The sequence below is a fragment of the Lepidochelys kempii genome, chromosome 2 (assembly GCF_965140285.1).
Source record: "Lepidochelys kempii isolate rLepKem1 chromosome 2, rLepKem1.hap1, whole genome shotgun sequence".
Taxonomy (NCBI): domain Eukaryota; kingdom Metazoa; phylum Chordata; order Testudines; family Cheloniidae; genus Lepidochelys; species Lepidochelys kempii.
In genome coordinates, this window is record NC_136381.1 from 214,744,243 (window position 1) to 214,766,567 (window position 22,325).

The window sequence follows — 22,325 nt, forward strand, 5'->3', positions numbered from 1 at the left end:
CACAATGCTGGCCATCTTTATTAGGATATGTCAGTTCATCCAGTTTTTGTCCAGGTTTCTTATGGTAAGTCCTCATGATGTCCAAACAACTTTAACAGAGAGAGGTTTCCTCTGGATTCAGAGTAACAGCCGTGTTAGTCTGTATTCGCAAAAAGAAAAGGAGTACTTGTGGCACCTTAGAGACTAACCAATTTATTTGAGCATAAGCTTTCGTGACCTGCAGCTCACTTTGGTTAGTTTCTAAGGTGCCACAAGTACTCCTTTTCTGTTTCCTCTGGAATTACTCTTTCTAGTAGAGATTTTTTTTGTGGAGTTCAAGCTAGTGTCAGATTCTATAATTTACCATTGCTTGAAGACTTGATTGATTTAAACACCAATGCTTCTCTTCCTTTATTTCTTAAGAAAAGGGAAACCTGAGATAAATTCTTCATTTAAGCAGGAACACATTCACTCTGCAAGTAGCAATATGGAGAGAAAAATCTAAACAGTGGGTTTGGAGTGTTGTTAATAACACTAATGCAGCAGTTTTGTTTTCTTGTACATTTAGCAGAAAAACATTTTTCAGTGGTGTTAAACTTATTGAAGAATAAATATTTTTCATAGAGCCAAATAAAGACCTGCAAAATTGCTGGTCAAATATGTTGGGCCAAATCATCAACAGATATAAATGGGAGTAGTTCCACTGAGAACTTTGCTGATTTCTACCAGCTGAGGATCTGGCTTGCTGTAACTATAGGAATTATTGAACTGCATTAAGAGGTGACCATTAGAAATCTGGAGGGGATGTGGGGGCCGGGGGAATCCTCTGCACTTCAGTGATCTCAGTTTTGAAATGGCTTCAAAGAAGTTACTCCAGATTTTTTCAATGATCAGAGTTGGGGGCCCATTATTTTGATCTCTTGTTTACTCATTTGGAAGTTGTTTTCCAAACTAGGATTCATGTCTATACTGTTTGGGGATTATCCCGTTCTATAACATTTTTGATTCATGTGTGTGTATATATATGGCAGACTATAAAGCATTTTGGGAGCTCAGAATAGATCTCTTTCTCAGTTACTGCATTGTACAGATTCTTTTTCATATTATATGTGATCAGACCAGACTGAAAGCTTCCGCTTAAAAGTTTTTTTATAGTTGAAAAAAAGGAAAGAATGATATTTGACATTTTAAAACAAAATTTTCAAGCTGATTTTGAATTTTTTTTAAATTGGTGAAGTTTACCATCAAAAGATAGAAGTTGAACAGTTTCAGGAAAGAATTAAGCACTCTGCTGCTATATTGACTGTCTGTTGACATTCCATATAGAGTCACTAAATAATTTTGAAATGTGTCTATAATCAGATCCTCAACAGTCAATGCAGCTGTGTGACATGGAATTCCTGTTAATGAGAAATCTGCAGTGTACTAAAACAATACTATATTAATATTTTTCATCATTCTTATAATCACTTGGATGTAGTGCCATTGTATGGATCAAAGCATGGACTCTTTCCTTTTTAATCATTCTGGGCCACCTATGCTTTTATACGACTAGATTGTGTCCTTAAGGCACAGCCCTAAATTAGGATTGCCAACCCTCCAGGATTGTCCTGGAGTCTCCAGGAATTAAAGAGTAATCTTTAATTAAAGATTATGTTATGTGATGAAGCCTCCAGGAATATGTCCAACCAAAATTGGCTACCGTACCCTAAGTAGAGCCACACCATCCCAGAGTAAGCTCAAGAAGGGATTGTCCCTGATCTCAGTGGAGAGGGGTGCACTCAGCCTTCTACAGGGTTTGTGCAGAGGTAGGGTGCAGCTGTGACTCCTCCCTGCCACTTTGTTGTGGATTGCACCAGTGGAGGCATTGAGCCTTCCTATACCGTACAGGCAATGGCTGATCATAGTCTGCCCTGATAATGTCCCTCTTCTCTACCATTATCAAAGAATCATAGAAATATAGGGCTGGAAAGGACCTCGAGAGGTCATCTAGTTCAGCCCCCTGCGCTGTGGCAGGACCAGGTAAAGCTAAACCATGCCTGACATGTTTGTCCAACATATATTTAAAACCCCCAGTAATGGGGATTTCCCAACCTTAGAAGCCTGTTCCAGAGCTTAACTACTCTTATAGTTAGAAAGATTTTCCTTATATCTAACCTAAATCTCCCTGGCTGCAGATTAAGTCCATTACTTCAGTGGACATGGAGAATGTTCTCTTTATAGCAGCCCTTAACATATTTTGAAGACTGTTATCAGATCCCCCCTCAGACTAAACATACCCAATTTTTTAACCTTTCTTTATATGTCAGGTTTTCTAAACCTTTTCTCATTTTTGTTGCTCTCTTCTGGGCTCTCTCCAACTTGTCCACATCTTTCCTAAAGTGTAGCATCCGGAATAGGACACAGTACTCCTGATGAGGCCTCACCTGTGCTGAGTAGAGTGGGACAATAATCCCCATGTTTTACATACAGCATTCCTGTTAATACACTCCAGAATATTATTAGGTTTTTTGTTTTGTTTTTTGGAGCTGCATCACATTGTTGACTCATAATCAATTTGTGATCCACTAGAGCCCCCAGATCCTTTTCAGTAGTACTACCACCACGAGAATTATTCCCTATTTTGTAGGTGTGATTTGATTTTTCCTTCCTACGTGAAGTACCTTTCACTTGCCTTTATTGAGTTTGAAATTTTATTGTTAGATGGTGCAAAAGATAATTAAGATACCAGTTTCCCTACCTCTCCACGAGACACTGTGCATATGATAGCTGCAGTGTGGTCAGTGTCATTTGGCTTCAGAACAAGGAATTTGAATGCTATTCGTGTATCAGTCTGTCACTAGTGAAAATGCAGACCAGATTTTGCTTTCGCACCATCTCACAACTGTGTGGAGTTCTGCAGTTTAGCAAGGGATAGCACAAATCTCTTCTTTAGTTTCTATTAATGTGAGTATGCCTTTCTCCCTGAGTTTTGCTTTAATTTTAACTCAAAACATGCAAAGAATAGTTGAGTTGAGTTCAATTAGTTTGCCCTAGGTTTGAGTCAAAATCATGCAAAAGTGGAAGATTTTTATGGCTAGATGTATGACTGTACTGAAGTACACTTGAAGGATTCACATGGAGTGAAACGGGAAACCAAGGTGTCAGATGATTTCAGGCTTTGTAACAATTTTTGCACAGATTTAATACTAGGGAGTTGTGGAGGCCTTTTTTTCCTGACAGTAAAGCAGATTGATCACATATAAGTAGAAAATATTTTTTATGTTGCAGAATTTTAATAATTGTGTTCCCATTTATTTCTTTGTTTTAAGCAGAAACTAATTTTTAAAAATTATCTCTAAAACCATTAATGCTGTTTCCGTAGTTATAAAAAATACTCAAATCATTGTAGATAATCTTCTAATTTAGAAGTAGATACTTACACTTGGCCTAGTGGGGCCACGTTTCTGTTCCCCCTATCCTGTTCTTTACAGGATATGTTAACACAGACTAAGCAATGCTTAAAGTGTGTGTGTGTGTTGGAAGGGTCGGGGTGGAGTAGAGAATCATAGAATATCAGGGTTGGAAGGGACCTCAGGAGGTCATCTAGTCCAACCCCCTGCTCAAAGCAGGACCAATCCCCAACTAAATCATCCCAGCCAGGGCTTTGTCAAGCCTGACCTTAAAAACTTCTAAGGAAGGAGATTCTACCACCTCCCTAGGTAACGCATTCCAGTGTTTCACCACCCTCCTAGTGAAAAAGTTTTTCCTAATATCCAACCTAAACCTCCCCCACTGCAACTTGAGACCATTACTCCTTGTCCTGTCCTCTTCTACCACTGAGAATAGTCTAGAACCATCCTCTCTGGAGCCACCTCTCAGGTAGTTGAAAGCAGCTATCAAATCCCCCCTCATTCTTCTCTTCTGCAGACTAAACAATCCCAGTTCCCTCAGCCTCTCCTCATAAGTCATGTGTTCCAGACCCCTAATCCTTTTGTTGCCCTTCGCTGGACTCGCTCCAATTTTTCCACATCCTTCTTGTAGTGTGGAGCCCAAAACTGGACACAATACTCCAGATGAGGCCTCACCAATGTCGAATAGAGGGGGACGATCACGTCCCTCGATCTGCTCGCTATGCCCCTAATTATACATCCCAAAATGCCATTGGCCTTCTTGCCAACAAGGGCACACTGCTGACTCATATCCAGCTTCTCGTCCACTGTCACCCCTAGGTCCTTTTCTGCAGAACTGCTGCCTAGCCATTCGGTCCCTAGTCTGTAGCGGTGCATTGGGTTCTTCCGTCCTAAGTGCAGAACCCTGCACTTATCCTTATTGAACCTTATCAGATTTCTTTTGGCCCAATCCTCCAATTTGTCTAGGTCCCTCTGTATCCTATCCCTGCCCTCCAGCGTATCTACCACTCCTCCTAGTTTAGTATCATCCGCAAATTTGCTGAGAGTGCAATCCACACCATCCTCCAGATCATTTATGAAGATATTGAATAAAACCGGCCCCAGGACCGACCCCTGGGGGAGCATGGGAAAAGTTCACAGATCCCAGGAAAACTTTTTTAAAGGTGGGGTGAATGGGGGAGTTGCTGAGGGGCGCAGAGCCGCTACCTCATACAGCACCCAGGTGCCTGCTGCTGCCCCATACAGCTACCAGGATGCTGCTGTACTCCCCATGTGCAGGCACTGCCCACTCATTGTCCTGTCAGCCCTTTGGTCACACACCAAGGGCTGTGTACCTGGATGAGCAGAACAGCCTGGGGATGGGAGCTGAAGGAGCCTGGGAAACAGCATATGTAGTAGCTCTGGAGGGCTTCAACCTCAGCACAGCCTAGAAGTTGGGGAGAGCAACAGGGGGCATGGGTCATTCTCTCATGGGTCATTCTCAGCACCTTGTAGGACAGGATTAGAGCTGGGCAAGCAGGGAGGGATGGGATGAGGAGCAGCAAAACAGTAGGGATGGGAAAAGAGGGCAGAGGCAGCACCTCTGGAACAGATCCTAGGGACTCACTGCACCCTCAGAGAGAACCCCCCAACCCTATTGACTGTCACTGCACCCCAGCACTGAGAGAGATCCCCAACCCCACAGTCGCTGTACCTCAACAAGATACACCCAACTCTACTGACTGTCATTATACCCCTGCCTGGCCCCAGAGGGTCCCCCAACTCTGTCAGTTCACCCCAGTCCTGCTCTCACTTTACCCCCAACCTCACTCACTGAATGTTACTGCACCCCTCCAGCCTTAGAGAGACCCCAACTCCACTGATTGTCTCTGCACCTTGACCCCTGAGAGAGACCTCCAATCCCACTGTCACTGTACTCAATCTTCCCAGCCCCAGAGATCCCCTCAACCCTACTGTTCATTTCACCCCCAGTGAGACCTGCAACCTCAACTGTCACTTCACCCCTTGTTGAGGGTCTCTCTATGGACTCCACTGAATCTCACTGCACCCCTCAACGCCCTATTCCCAGAGAGACTCCAGACCTCACACAATGTTAGTGTAGCCCCCAGCCCAAGAAGGAGACTTCAACCCCACTGAATCTCACTGCACCCCCCATGCCCCAACCCCCCAGGATATATTTTGTTTTAAGAATTTGTATGAGGCCTGTTGACTCATTTAAAGACAATAACAATAAATAAGTATAAATAGCGTAATGAGCTAAGTTGCATGTAATTATGTAATATTTATATAAAAGAAATTGTGAATTGTCTGTATTAAGTGCATGAAAATTTTCAGTGGGTGTTATGATAGGCCTCCCCACTTTTTTTCAGACCACTTTAAGCACTGAGTCTCGGGATTGCTCTATACGACACTAGCCTACTGAGGATTAACCAGAGTACTTGTGCTTTGCCCCTGCCTCCAATGAACCCCTTATGCCCAAATGGTGGGGTGGGTGGTATTATAATAAGAGAATCCTCAACTGTCAGTCTGAGCAAAGGGGGCTTGGTGCTGAGGATCATGTCTGATTTTTCAGTACAAAACCATTATGTTATTGCAATGTTAAGATTACACATTTAACAAAGGTTGCAGATCTCTCGAGACATGTAGATAGACTTATGTGTAGTGCTGGGGAGGAGCTGGTGGTCTTGGTATATGTAAGTACCAATGACATAGGGAAGGATAGGAGAGAGCCAAATTTAGGCTGCTAGGTAAGAGATTTCAGAGTAGCAGCCGTGTTAGTCTGTATCCGTAAAAAGAAAAGGAGTGCTTGTTAGTCTCTAAGGTGCCACAAGTACTCCTTTTCTTTTTAGGTAATAGATTGAAGTCCAGGACCTCCATGGTACCATTCTCCGAAATGCTTCCAGGTTCCACACGCAGGGCCAGTTAGACAGGCAGAACTGCAGGGTCTCAATGCGTGGATGAGATGATGGTGTAGGGAGGGGGGGATTTAGATTTATTAGGAACTGGGGAAACTTTTGGGAAAGGGGGAGCCTATACAGGAAGGATGGGCTCCACCTAAACCAAAATGGAACCAGATTGCTGGCACTTAAAATTAAAAAGGTCGTAGAACAGTTTTTAAACTAAGGGCTGGGGGACAGCCGACAGCTGCGGAGGAGCACATGGTTTGGACAGAGACATCCCTTAGGGGAGGATCTTCTAATAGAGATTGTCTATGTCCTAGTAAGGAGAAGATTATAAAATACAGGTAGGATCTGATGAGAAACAGTCAAATGAAAAAAAGTCTCATTCAATTACATCATGTAATGGGAAACAGCTAAAAAGTGACAAGTTTTAAAAACGTTTATATACCAATGCTAGAAATCTAAATAATAAGATGAGTGAACTAGAGTGCCTCATATTAAATGAGGATATTGATATAATAGGCATCATAGAAACTTGGTGAAATGAGGATAATCAATGGGACGCAGTAATACCATGTTACAAAATCTATCGGAAGAACAGAACAGGTCGTGCTGGTGGGGGAGTGGCACTATATATGAAAGAAAGCATAGAATCACATGAAGTAAAAATCTTAAATGAACCAAACTGTACCATAGAATCTCTATGTACGGTAATTCAATGCTCTAATAATAAGAATATAGCACTAGAGATATATTACCGACCCCCTGACCAGGGTGGTGATAGTGACTGTGAAATGCTCAGGGAAATTAGAGAAGCTGTTAAAATAAAAAACTCAATAATAATGGAGGATTTCAACTATCTCCATATTGACTGGGTATATGTCACCTCAGGATGGAAAGCAGGGATAAAGTTTCTTGACACCTTAAATGACTGCTTCTTGAAACAGCTAGTCCTGGAACCCACAAGAGGACAGGCAATTCTTGATTTAGTCCTAAGTGGAGCGCAGGATCAGGTTCAAGAGGTGAATATAGCTGGACCGCTTGGTAATAGTGACCACAATATAATTAAATTTAACATTCCTGTGTTGGGGAAAACACCACAGCGGCCCAACACTATAGCATTTAATTTCAGAAAGGGGAACTACACAAAAAGGGGAGGTTAGCTAAACAGAAATTAAATGGTACAGCACCAAAAGTAAAATCCTTGCAAGCTGAATGGAAACTTTTTAAAGACCATAATAGTGGCTCAACTTAAATGTATATCCCAAATTAAAAAACATAGCAAGGGAACCAAAACAAAGCCACCATTGCTAAACAACAAAGTAAAAGAAGCAGTGAGAGGCAAAAAGGAATCTTTTAAAAAGTGGAAGTTAAATCATATTGAGGAAAATAGAAAGGAGCATAAACTCTGGCAAATGAAGTGTAAAAATATAATTAGGAAGGCCAAAAAAGAATTTGAAGTACAGCTAGCCAAAGACTCAACAAGTAATAGCAGGTTTTTTTTTTAAGTACGTCAGAAGCCCGAAGCCTTCTAAACAACCAGTGGGGCCACTGGACGATTGAGCTGCTAAAGGAGCACTCAAGGACAATAAGGCCATTGCGGAGAAACCAAATGAATTCTTTGCATCAGTCTTCATGGTTGAGGATGTGAGGGAGATTCCCAACCCTGAGCCATTTGTTTTAGGTAATAAATCTGAGGAACTGTCCCAGATTGAAGTGTTATTAGAGGAGTTTTTGGAACAAATTGATAAACTAGATAAACTAAACAGTAATAAGTCACCAGGACCAGATGATATTCACCCAAGAGTTCTGAAGGAACTCAAATGTGAAATTGCAGGACTACTAATTGTAGTCTGTAACCTATCATTTAAATCAGCTTCTGTACCAAATGACTGGAGGATAGCTAATGTGACGCCAATTTTTAAAAAGGGCTCCAGAGGTGACCCCGGCAATTACAGGCTGGTAAGCCTGACTTCAGTGCCGGGCAAACTGGTTGAAACTATAATCAAGAACAAAATTATCAGACACATAGATGAACATAATTTGTTGGGGAAGAGTCAACGTGGTTTCTGTAAAGGGAAATCATGCCTCACCAATCTACTAGAATTCTTTGAGGGTTGTCAACAAGCATGTGGACAAGGGGGATCCAGTGGATAAAGTGTATTTAGATTTTTAGAAAGCCTTTGACAAGGTCCCTCACCAAAGGCTATTGAGCAAAGTAAGCGGTCATGGGATAAGAGGGAAGATCCTTTCATGAATTGGTAACTGGTTGAAAGATAGGAAACAAAGGGTAGGAATAAATGGTCAGTTTTCAGAATGGAGAGAGGTAAATAGTGGTGTCCCCAGGGGTCTGTATTGAGCCCAGTCCTATTCAACATATTAATACATGATCTGGAAAAGGGGGTAAATAAATAGTGAGGTGGCAAAATTTGCAGATGATACAAAACTACTCAAGATAGTTAAGTCTCAGGCAGACTGTGAAGAGCAACAAAAAGATCTCTCAAAACTGGGTGACTGGGCAACAAAATGGCAGATGAAATTCAGTGTTGATAAATGCAAAGGAGTGCACATGGGAAAACATATTCTAACTATACGTATAAAATGATGGAGTCTAAATTAGTTGTGAACATTCTGGAAAGAGATCTTGGAGTCTGTGTGGATAGTTCTCTGAAAACATCCACTCAGTGTGCAGCGGCAGTCAAAAAAGCTAACAGAATGTTGAAAATCATTAAGAAAGGGATAGATAATAAGACAGAAAATATATTGTCTCTATATAAATCCATGGTATGCCCACATCTTAAATACTGCTTGCAGATGTGGTCATCCCGTCTCAAAAAAGATATATTGGAATTGGAAAAGGTTCAGAAAATGGCAACAAAAATTATTAGGGGTATGGAATGGCTGCCAAACGAGGAGAGATTAATAAGACTGGGACTTTTCAGCTTGGAAATGAAGACAACTAAGGGGAGATATGATAGAGGTCAAAAAAATCATGACTGGTGTGGAGAAAGTAAATAAGGAAGTGTTATTTACTCCTTCTCATAACACAAGAACTGGGGCCACAAAATGAAATTAATAGGCAGCAAGTTTAAAACAAACAAAAGGAAGTATTTCTTCACACAGTACTCGGTCAGCCTGTGGAACACTTTGTCAGAGGATGTTGTGAAGGCCAAGACTATAAAAGGGTTCAAAAAAGAACTAGATGAATTTATGGAGGATAAGTCCATCAATGGCTATTAGCCAGGATGGGAAGGGATCGTGTCCCTAGCCTCTGTTTGCCAGAAGCTGGGAATGGGCGACAGGGGTTGGATCACTTGATGACTACCTATTCTGTTCATTCCTTCTGAAGCACCTGGCATTGACCACTGTCGGAAGACAGGACACTGGCCTAGCTGCACCTTTGGTCTGACCCAGTATGGCTGTTCTTAACAATCCAAAGAATTAGATATGACAAAATATATGGTCCCAACCAAAAGTATCGTTAACTTGTTATTTGCATTGAGAATGCTCAAAGTCAGCAGGAGGGAGCAGTAGATCAGAACCTGGGCAGTTGCTTTGGCCACTGTGCTCCTTGCTGCCTCAAATTCCCCCTGGAACCACCCAGTTATTGTATCGTTTCAGTGGGGTTATTTTTTGGGTTTGCCTATTTTTGTGTAAGGAGGGTGCTAGAGGAAATTCCTTCTCATTCCACAGTTCGCTAGATTCATGTATTGTTTCCATTTTAAAAAAATAATTGTTGTACACATGGAAATGATATACTGATTTTATTTGGTTGGGTTTTTTAGATACTGTCTGCGTAGAGTTTTAGGAAACAAACATGGAAATGAATGAACTTGGACTATGCTGTTAAATATTTTGAAATGCAGTACATGAACATGATCTTTTTCTGATGCATATATAGAACATAACCAAGGTATAAATAATGTTACTTCAGTCAGCACTTCAACCAGTTCAGATTAGTGTATTTTTAAAATCTAATCTAGGTAGGTTCTTCTCTGTGTCCATCACAGTGCTATTTTTGGGGTCAGCACATTTAGCAAACTCCCCCCCTGCCCCGCCACTACCCCCCCCCCCCAAAAAGTTTATCTAAATAATGTTAAGAACCATCAGATTATTGTCTTCATCGTCGAAACAATGTTGTGGGACTTAAATATTTGTACATTTTGTGAAACTAGCTTTATAAAAAGGTAAATATATATGCAGAATACCACTATTTCCAGACCACTGTTACAATACTACATTATAACCATATTTTAACATCTAGCTTCTACCACTGTTGTTTGACTCACATAGCATCTTCCATATTACTGTCCATCTCTACCTTGACAGTGATTCACTTTCTAGCATCTGTCCAGAGTCTCTTTGCTGTCTGACTCTCATTCAGTTGTATGTGTTCTGATACACAGTAGAACTTGGAATAGTCCAAAATTCTGTGTACCAAATGATATGAGATTGAGGTTAAGAGCAGCAAGACTATAACTGTTGGTTAGAGTGCACACACATTTGAAAAGGAAGTGACAGGTCATTGGGACCCAGAATGGGATTGGACTCAATTAGTTGATAAGGTTGGTTGACGAGGAGATTTCTGTCTGGTATATCTGAAGTCTTACTCCCTAGTCCTTCAGTTTATGTGTGGGCAGACTCCTGCACAGAATCCCATTGACTTCATTGGGGCTCCATCTGGATGGAAGGGTCCACCCACATGGCTCTTTTTTCAGGATCAGAACCTTAAAGTAGCAAACTGATATAGCAACTTTAAAATGTTGGGAAGTGCTTCATTATGTTAATATTTTTACTGATAATAAAGTTTCTTGCAACAAGAATGTATTTATTTTTAATCCTAATCCAGGTGCTCAAAGTTTTATTTAAGAATGCATGCAAACAATATTTATGCTTCTTTACAATTTCTTACAGAATAAACTGGATATCGGATATTGTTGTGGCGGTGTCTCTAGAGAACATTGAAACAATGAAGTCTATCATTGAAAAATATGGCCACAAAAGAATTACGGTTGTAGAAGGTGGAATGACTCGCCACCGGTCAATTTTCAATGGACTGAAAATCTTTCCAGAGAGCAAGCTTTCCAGCTGTCCACTCCAGAAACCAGAAGTAGTGATTATCCATGATGCTGTGAGGCCATTTGTCGAGGAAGATACTCTTCTTAAAGTGGTTTTGGCTGCTAAAGAACATGGGGTATGTACAGCACAACACCTGAACTCTGTAAACTCTTACATGGTACAAAGTAAAGTAGGAACTGTATTAATACCTCAACATAGTACCATACATTTTAAATGGAACAAAATATAGGACCCAGTCATGTAAGCAGGTCAGCTTGGGTGGACGTGCTTACAGGATAAGGGCCTTATTTGCCATACAGAATAATATATAACTAGGATATGGAATTAATTTGCAACTTGTAAGGTAGGAAGTTACCAGCCTGATGAGAATTTACTGTGTATGCTTGATCCTGCTGGCCTTTAGTATGCAAAATTTTGTTGACCGATACCTAAATGCTCCAGTGATGCATAGTTTATAGTTATCTAGAAGAGAGAGTAATATTTTTGTGGCATAACAAAGCGCTTTCCCTATTATACTTTTCCATCTCACCCTTTATCACGAATTCCTTCACAAAGTAACTGGCAAAAGTACTGTTCTTATTACATTACCTGATTTCCTTAAAACCCTTAAACACTGACATATTGTGTAGAATTACATACAAGTCTTGTAGATCAGTGTTTGCTGTTTTCTGTGGATACAATGAAATTGAGATCTTATGCTGATGGGAATAATTAAGCATCTGATGGAGTAAGTGAGCTGTAGCTCACGAAAGCTTATGCTCAGATAAATTTGTTAGTCTCTAAGGTGCCACAAATACTCCTTTTCTTTAAGCAGTAAATGGCAGGGAGGTTAGCTAACAGTTAGTTAATGATCAGCCGCAAGCCCTAAACACACCTGGTCATTAACTGCCAGGAAATGCCTGTTTTGGAGATCATTATTTCTATTGTTTTCCTTTATAAAATAGTTTTTGTTTGTTGTCTTGAGCTTTGTCTGATGCTGTTAATACAGTTTTTGTTTGCAGTACCTGTGTTTTCCTAGTCAGTAATTATTAGTACATTAAAAACAGGATATTTCTGAATGCTGTTAGGATTTATAAGAGACATCTTATAAATATTCGTTAAATGGAATTAAAATATGACAGATTTTAATCTGATGCATAGACAAAGCATGGAGGACATGATCTGTAATTTTCTAAGTAATCTCAATGAAATTATTGGGGACTATGACTGTGAGTAAGGTGAGCAGGACTCGGCCCTGTATTTTTAACGGAACTCCTAACATTATTATTCAACAGTCATATAGTAAAACTATGTTCAGTTATGCATCTGAAAAGTATTAAAGTACTGTATTTTCTGCATTGCTACATAAAGTTCTACATGTGAACACATTATATTACCACTTGTTTAGGGGGGCAAGGGTCCCCTCAAGTCCCCTCCAGGCTCCATTTCAGGTCTTTATGCTGTCTTTTTGTCCTTCCCCCAAGCGGGTTCTTGGAGCAAACAAACAAAAGAAGAATCCTCTCCCCTCTCCTCCCGTATGGGAGAGAAGAGGAGAGTTAATGGGAAAATAAAGAGAGGTAAGGGTGGCTTGGAACTCATGCAGTCTTCTTGGGTCTACTCTTTGGTCTTAGTCTAAATGGGGTCTAGCCTCTCCTTATGGGGTGTACTGCTCTGTGGCTGGTTCTTGCCGCTTCAGGAGCAGAGAGGATTGTTATCTCACTTTCAGCAAACCTGTCTAAGGTAGGCTAGCCTCTTCCTGTTCACCCCCCCTTCCTGTGGCAGCTTTTCCCTTTAAGCCCCTCCCATCCTCACCAGCCTTGCAGGTGCCCCACATTGGAATTGAACAGGCCCAGGGGAGCTTGTTAATCTCCTCTCTGTCAGTGTGAGGGTGAGTGCCCTGTCATAGGTTGCTATGATTTGTTTCACTTACGTATCATATACTTTAATATGGGATTATTAGCATAGTGTAACCTTCTGTATTAACTGATTTTTACATGGTCCGTGGTTTAAGTGTCACACTTGGGGAAAATTAAAATGCATTTTTACATACCTCTATATTTAACCATGTTGGGTCATCACTTTATTCTTTTGATCACTGATTCTGAGAGGTGCTCAGTGATCTCAACTGCCATTTATTTCAGCACTTAGCAGGATCAGGCCTTTTTCTTTACCAGATTAAGGTCCTAGACCTTCAACTCATTGTACATGGGTAGACTGGTGTATTCAGGTGGAGCCTCACTGACCTCACGTGCATAACAGATTGCAGGATCATGGTGTAAAATTCTAAATATTTGTATATTGTATAGGCAAAAAAAGTCTTGAACTAGAGTTGAGGAGAATAAATATCAGTAACGTAATGGTTTTAAATAATAATTAATAATAATACAGTTGTTACAAGAACATAATAATTTTTAAAAATCACTCACCTAAGAAATTCAGAGTTCAGGTTAAGCAAAACAGAAACCCAAATGTTTAAATTCTACAGTATCCAAATTGTGCATGAGACAGAATAGAAATTTTGTAATGGTGCTTATGAAAATCATATATTCTATACTTCTTCATCATTTTCTTGAGCCTGATTCCTTTCCTTTTCTTTCTCCACTGCTGGGATCAAGTACCATCAACACCAGAAGGCATCTACTTCATGAGTTGGGTGAATATTGATATTTGGATACTTACACTCAGCTTGGGAAGTTGTAAAGTTTTATTACTACCAGCCTTCCCCATTCTGATGGCTGAAGACAAAACTGTCTCATGTTCAACCTGTTCCCTGCAGTGAACATTACAGTAGAAGGTCAGCAGCATCAGTACGTTTCTGTCTTTTCCACTGAGACAAGGCTACTGCTGAAAAGAGGATGAGGCCTAATGCTTCAGACTCAGTGACATGGAAATGGCGATGCCTAAGATCCTCACAATGGCAGTGCCTCAGATTCCTCACATTTTTTGGAGTTTCCACAAAGATCTCACAGAGACTTCCCTTTACTGGACTTCATTTCCTCAGGGAGTAGTTGATGAAAATTGTGTTGACTCAGGTAGCAGGGCAAGGGCATTGACAGCACTGATGCAGGTGGGAAGGTTGGTGTAGTAGGTAGGGCATTGAACTGGGACTCAGGAGATCTGGGTTGAGTTCCTGATTTACCACAGACTTCCTTGGGCAAATCAACCGTATGTTTCAGTTCCTCATGAGTACAACAGAAATGATAACTTCCCTATCTCAAAAGGCTGTTGTGAGGATAAAATCTGTTTATGACTATGAGGCACTGGGATACTAGAGTGGCAGGAGTATATTGGGAATAAAATTCCCCTGGTGCCTGTCCATTTTGGGGAGTGGGGTAAAGGAAAAGAAGTCATGAAGTAGTAGCTGTATTTGAAGCTGTGGCAGTGGTGTATCAGTCTTAGAAGTGAGTTGTGGCATTTCTTAACTTGTAGGAGTGGGACGAGCCATTTGTTAAAATATGTTTTATGAACATTACATTATGTAAGAGCTCCCAGAGTATATTTATGATTATAAATCCAAATACATAAAGCTCCATGGCAATCGGCTTATATTTTGGTAGGTTGTCTTCATTAGTAAGAGATGAAATAGACTCGACTACTTTTGCTTTAGTGACAGTTTAGAATCATAGAATATCAGAGTTAGAAGGGACCTCAGGAGGTCATCTAGTTCAACCCCCTGCTCAAAGCAGGACCAATCCCCAACTAAATCATCCCAGCCAGGGCTTTGTCACGCCTGACCTTAAAAACTTCTAAGGAAGGAGATTCCACCACCTCCCTAAGTAACGCATTCCAGTGTTTCACCACCCTCCTAGTGAAAAAGTTTTTCCTAATATCCAACCTAAACCTCCCGCACTGCAACTTAAGACCATTAATCCTTGTTCTGTCATCTGCTACCACTGAGAACAGTCTAGATCCATCCTCTTTGGAACCCCCTTTCAGGTAGTTGAAAACAGCTACCAAATCCCCCCTCATTCTTCTCTTCCGCAGACTAAACAATCCCAGTTCCCTCAGCCTCTCCTCATAAGTCATGTGTTCCAGTCTCCTAATCATTTTTGTTGCCCTCTGCTGGACGTTTTCCAATTTTTCCACATCCTTCTTGTAGTGTGGGGCCCAAAACTGGGCACAGTACTCCAGATGAGGCCTCACCAATGTCGAATAGAGGGGAACGATCACGTCCCTCGGTCTGCTGGCAATGCCCCTACTTATACAGCCCAAAATGCCATTGGCCTTCTTGCCAACAAGGGCACACTGTTGACTCATATCCAGCTTCTCGTCCACTGTAATCCCTAGGTCCTTTTCTCCAGAACAGCTGCCTAGCCATTTGGTCCCTAGTCTGAAGTGATGCCTGGGATTCTTCCGTCCCTAAGTGCAGGACTCTGCACGTGTCCTTGTTGAACCTCATCAGATTTCTTTTGGCCCAGTCCTCTAATTTGTCTAGGTCCCTCTGTATCCTATCCCTGCCCTCCAGCGTATCTACCTCTCCTCCTAGTTTAGTGTCATCTGCAAACTTGCTGAGGGTGCAGTCCACACATAGTCCTCCAGATCATTAATGAAGATATTGAACAAAACTGGCCCCAGGACCGACCCTTGGGGCACTCCACTTGATACCGGCTGCCAACTAGGCATGGAGCCGTTGATCACTACCCGTTGAGCCTGACAATCTAGCCAACTTTCTATCCACCTTATAGTCCATTCATCCCGCCCATACTTCTTTAACTTCCTGGCAAGAATACTGTGGGAGACCATGTAAAAAGCTTTGCTAAAGTCAAGGAACAACATGTCCACTGCTTTCCCCTCATCCACAGAGCCAGTTATCTCGTCGTTTAGGATCTGCACCAGTCATTTGGAGACTTTTAAAGTCTGCTGGAGCCTTACATTCTAGTTGGCTTGCCTGATTTGCCAGTAAATATATTTCCAGAATTGTTCCTGTCCATTAGAGGTTGCCAATGTACCCAATTTGAAATTTCTAACACAAGCCATTTTTGAGATAGGTGATGACAAAAAGCACTAGAACTTTCCAAATATGATTGTCATTTTGTTCTTGAGTCCCATATCTCAACATAATTTTCCTAATCATCTTAAACTTGGGAAAATATTGCTTGCTGGCCACATTCCACACGTGTCAAAATTTAAGTGGAAAAGTAGTCTTCTGTGACAGTTTTAGGGGGAAGGAGGCAAATGTGGGTTACAGTATAGTGGAAAACATGTCTAAGTCTTTGTTCTGGAGAGTCTGCTATCTTTCAATGAGTTTAACCACCAAATGAAGTGATAACAGTGATTCATCACAGGGGTCCTTTCTCCTTTTCTTCTTGAAAAATCCTTTCCCATTATAAATTCAAATGTCTTTTAAAATGATCATCAATGATTATTCAGATCCTGATCACATAATTAACACAGTGTTTTTGTAAATCTGCTATTTTAACTTAAGGTTATTTCTAATAGTGATAGAAGCATGGGATTATTTATGGTGATGTGAACTTTCAGATAAGATTGATGTTGCAATGAGACTAGCATTTTTGTTTTCTAAATGTGTTTGTTTATGTGAAGGATATTTTTGGATCTATTCTGTCCTGTCATCAGACTCTTACTGTTTTGAATGTTTAAATTCCCACTTAATGCTAAAGGAAATAAACTCAGACACTTCATTTACAACTGAGTAATATTATGTTTGTGATACAGTGGATGATTTTTTTTTCTCACTAATTTTCTTCTAGGGTGATTATAGTATCTAGCTGCATAATCTTTCCAAATAAATTGGATACAGGACAAAGGCAACCTTTATAAACATTTTCTTCACCAGTCAATGTGCCCTGGTTTGTCTGATCATCCCCTGACAGTAGATAACCAATCCCCAATTTGCTACTGCTCTGGGCTTGCCCACGTAATCATCTGTTTCCCGTGTCTGACATAGTCTTCCTTTTCTAATGTATATCCAGTCTATTTTAGATATTTATAAGTTGCTCCGTGGCTGTCTAGTGTCTTTCAATAGGCAGCAGGTTTAAAAGAAACAAAAGGAAGGATTTTTTCACACAACACACAGTCAACCTATGGAACTCCTTGCCAGAGGATGTTGTGAAGGCCAAGACTATAACAGGGTTCAAAAAAGAACTAGATACGTTCATGGCGGTTAGGTCCATCAATGGCTATTAGCCAGGATGGGCAGGGATGTTTGCCAGAAACTGGGAATGAGTAACAGGGTATAGATCACTTGATGTTCTGTTCATTCCCTCTGTGGCATCTGGCATTGGCCAGTGTCGGAAGACAGGATACTGAGCTAGATGGACCTTTGGTCTGACCCAGTATAGCCGTTCTTATGTTCTTTGTTTTGGAGCAGCAAGGAAGAGGAGCTGTTTTGTCCCACTTTCATGTATTTAACTTCTGTATGTTTCTAAAAATATGCCTCCTGACCAGGAACAAATAATAGAACAGCTACTTTCTCAACTGGCATAGCTTCACTTAACTCAGTCGAGTTATGCCAGCAGAGAATTTGACCCAAGAAGCTCTTGGCTTCCCTTGCGACCTGTCAGCATAGGAGCATCTGAGGACCTGAAAGGACCTTCAGATTGTGTAACAGAAGCCTTTGGAATAGAAGTTGGCAAACTCCCCTAGTTGCGGCGTGGGGAGGGGAGAAGTTACCTTTATCTAACAGCTACACTTCATTTTGACAGGTTTCAGAGTAACAGCCGTTTTAGTCTATATTTGCAAAAAGAAAAGGAGTACTTGTGGGACCTTAGAGACTAACAAATTTATTTGAGCATAAGCTTTTGTGAGCTACAAGTACTCCTTTTCTTTTTACTTCATTTTGAGGAAATCACTGGACAGCCGTAGACTCTCCATCTCAAAATTGACACTTGCAGTTTCAGAATATCAGAGAGAAGTTACCCTCTCCTATTCTCTCTTGTAATCATGTTCTTACCATATCTACAGGAGTCAACTCGTCAGTATTTCATAACAGAATGTAATTATTTCCTCTTACATTATGTGTCAAAGCTTTACTGATATAAAATCTGGCAGAAACATTAAATCACTAATGCAATAAGGATAATACTACACTGTTGTTCATCTGCATACCATATAGATAGTGTAATTGTATGAAGTTTTAATGTTCTTAAAATGGCAATTGATCAAATAGGGGATTGCACTCCTTAATTCTACTTGTCAGACAAATAAATTACTTTATTACATTTACTAATCAGTTTGTTATTTGCCTGTAGGATTCAAAATGTTCAGCTTATCCAAAAATAATAAATTATGGCTTAATAAATTAATTCTCTGAAACAATCCCCTTATTATGTAGCTTTGTAACCAATTAAATCCATTTATGTTTTTTGGGGGAAATTTATAAGTAAAATTATATGTTCCTAGAAACAAATTCTTCATTGCCAGTAAAAGCTGGGGATGGTAGCAGCTGAAGAAGGCAGCAATCCAAAGCCCATAGCAATATCTCATTGCCAACGTTTTAAACAGTATCACCAAAAAATGTTTACAATTAAAATAAAAGGAAAAACCTGTCATTTCTATTTATTGGAAAAATTATATTACAGCGAGAAAGAGTCTCTCTTTGTCCCTCTGTCTGTAGTTAAATTTGCAACTAGATTTGATTATAAACCTGATTTTTATCCCTTCCCTAACTCAAAGTAGAAGCAAAAGAGTACTTGTGGCACCTTAGAGACTAACCAATTTATTTGAGCATAAGCTTTCGTGAGCTACAGCTCACTTCATCGGATGCATCCGATGTCTCTAAGGTGCCACAAGTACTCTTTTGTTCTTTTTGCAAATACAGACTAGCACGGCTGCTACTCTGAAACCTGTCAAAGTAGAAGCTTCATTCTCAGAACTGGAAGGTGGACTCTAATTAATTTAATGAATAACTGTAGTTTTCAATAGGCTTCAAAGAAAAATCCTTATGTTCGTAATTAGCAAGAGTCTGAATATAAGATGAATTTGTCAGAGAACAAATTGAATCAACTGAAGGAAAAATGTATGCTGAGGGATGAATTTTCAGCAGTGGCCACTGTGATGCACTGAAGAAACTAGGATTTGGAGAAAAATTATATGCTTAATAAAATGCTTGCTGACAATTGTTGCTTTATACATAGGCAGCGGAGAAAGTTGGGTCCCAGTACCTTATTAGATAGTATTCATGTAGGGCGCCTACTCACACATCACTCAAGGAGCCCAGGTCTGTGGGAACTTCTACTGCATACATTGTAAGGGCTTCCAAAGCTTGCTGAAATCACTGTAAAGACTCTTAATTAACCTCAGGTTTCAGTGTAGCAGCTGTGTTAGGATATGTCTACACTATGAAATTAGGTAGAATTTATAGAAGTCGGTTTTTTAGAAATAGTTTTTATATAGTCGATTTTGTGTGTCCCCACACAAAATGCTCTAAGTGCATTAACTCGGCGGAGTGCTTCCACAGTACCAGGCTAGCGTCGACTTCCGGAGTGTTGCACTGTGGGTAGCTATCCCACAGTTCCTGCAGTCTCCGCTGCCCATTGGAATTCTGGGTTGAGATCCCAATGCCTGATGGGGCAAAAAACATTGTCATGGGTGGTTCTGGGTACATGTCATCAGGCCCTACCTCCCTCTGTGAAAGCAACGGCAGACAATCGTTTCGTGCCTTTTTTCCTGAGTTACCTGTGCAGACGCCATACCACGGCAAGCATGGAGCCCGCTCAGCTCACTGTCACTGTATGTCTCCTGGGTGCTGGCAGACACGGTACTGCATTGCTACACAGCAGCAGCAACCCATTGCCTTTTGGCAGCAGACGGTACAATAGGCCTGAAAACCATCCTCATCATGTCCGAGGTGCTCCTGGCCGCCTCAGTAAGGTCGGTCAGGAGCACCTGGGCAGATATGGGTGCAGGGACTAAATTAGGAGTGACTCGACCAGGTCATTCTCTTTAGTCCTGCAGGCAGTCCTATTTTACCATCTTATGGTGAGCAGGCAGGAGATGTGGATGGCTAGCAGTCCTATTGCACTGTCTGCTGCCAGCCAAAGATGTAAAAGATAGGTGGAGTGGATCAAAACAAGAAATAGACCAGATTTGTTTTGTATTCATTTGCTCTCCCCTTTCTCCCTCCCTCCGTGAAGTTCTGCCTGAAATACCAGAGGGAGGGATAGCTTTAGTGGGTTGAGCATTGGCCTGCTAAACCCAGGGTTTTGAGTTCAATCCTTGAGGGGGCCATTCTGTGTGACAGTTGTTTTTGATGTTTTTGATCAAGTTGTTCCTTGATGTAAAGCCACCCCCTTTGTTGATTTTAATTCCCTGTAAGCCAACCCTATAAGCCATGTCGTCAGTCGCCCCTCCCTCTGTCAGAGTAATGGCAGACAGTCGTTCCGTGCCTTTTTTCTGAGCAGACGCCATACCACGGCAAGCATGGAGCCCGCTCAGATCACTTTGGCAATTAGGAGCACATTAAACACCATGCGCATTATCCAGCAGTACATGCAGCACCAGAACCTGGCAAAGTGATACCGGACGAGTAGGCGACGTCAGTGCGGTGATGAGAGTGATGAGGACATGGACACAGACTTCTCTCAAAGCATGGGCCCTGGCAATGCAGGCATCATGGTGCTAAAGGGGCAGGTTCATACCATGGAACGCCAATTCTGGGCCCAGGAAACAAGCACAGACTGGTGGGACCGCATAGTGTTGCAGGTCTGGGACGATTCCCAGTGGCTGCGAAACTTTCGCATGCGTAAGGGCACTTTCATGGAGCTTTGTGATTTGCTTTCCCCTGCCCTGCGGCGCAAGAATACCAAGATGAGAGCAGCCCTCACAGTTGAGAAGCGAGTGGCAATAGCCTTGTGAAAGCTTGCAATGCCAGACAGCTCCTGGTCAGTCGGGAATCAATTTGGAGTGGGCAAATCTACTGTGGGGGCTGCTGTGATGCAAGTAGCCAACGCAATCAAAGATCTGCTGATATCAAGGATAGTGACCCTGGGAAATGTGCAGGTCATAGTGAATGGCTTTGCTGCAACGGGATTCCCTAACTGTGGTGGGGCCATAGATAGAACCCATATCCCTATCTTGGCACCGGAGCACAAAGCCGGCGAGTGCATAAATAGTACTTTTCAATAGTGCTGCAAACACTGGTGGATCACAAGGGACGTTTCACCAACATCAACGTGGGATGGCCGGGAAAGGTACATGACGCTCGCGTCTTCAGGAACTCTGGTCTGTTTCAAAAGCTGCAGGAAGGGACTTTATTCCCAGACCAGAAAATAACCGTTGGAGATGTTGAAAGGCCTATAGTTATCCTTGGGGACCCAGCCTACCCCTTAATGCCATGGCTCATGAAGCCGTACACAGGCAGTCTGGACAGTAGTCAGGAGCTGTTCAACTACAGGCTGAGCAAGTGCAGAATGGTGGTAGAATGTGCATTTGGACGTTTAAAAGCACGCTGGCGCAGTTTACTGACTCAGACCTCAGCGAAACCAATATTCCCACTGCTATTACTGCTTGCTGTGTTCTCCACAATATCTGTGAGAGTAAGGGGGAGACATTTATGGCGGGGTGGGAGGTTGAGGCAAATCGCCTGGCTGCTGGTTAGTCACAGCCAGACACCAGGGCGGTTAGAAGAGCACAGGAGGGCGCGGTGCGCATCAGAGAAACTTTGAAAACCAGTTTTATGACTGGCCAGGCTACGGTGTGAAAGTTCTGTTTGTTTCTTCTTGATGAAACCCCCCGCCCCTTGGTTCACTCTACTTCCCTGTAAGCTAACCTCCCTCCCCTCCTCCCTTTGATCACCTCTTGCAGAGGCAATAAAGTCATTGTTGCTTCACATTCATGCATTCTTTATTCATTCATCACACAAATAGGGGGATAACTGCCAAGGTAGCCCAGGAGGGGTGGTGGAGGAGAGAAGCACCAGGAGGGGTGGTGGAGGAGAGAAGGAGAAGGCCACACAGCACTTTAAAAGGTTAAAACTTTAACACTTATTGAATGCCAGCCTTCCGTTGCTTGGGCAATTCTCTGGGGTGGAGTGGCT

General features: G+C 41.7%; 1 protein-coding gene across 5 annotated transcripts in view; it reads left to right on the forward strand.

The window, feature by feature from the left end:
* Positions 1–22,325, forward strand: part of CRPPA (CDP-L-ribitol pyrophosphorylase A) — a 201,668-nt gene that overhangs the window by 5,600 nt on the left and 173,743 nt on the right. For all 5 annotated transcript variants that reach the window (XM_073333802.1, XM_073333800.1, XM_073333801.1 and 2 more), the window contains exon 2: positions 11,186–11,465. In XM_073333802.1, coding sequence (XP_073189903.1) covers positions 11,186–11,465 — 280 coding nt within the window. The remainder of the gene's footprint in view (positions 1–11,185; positions 11,466–22,325) is intronic.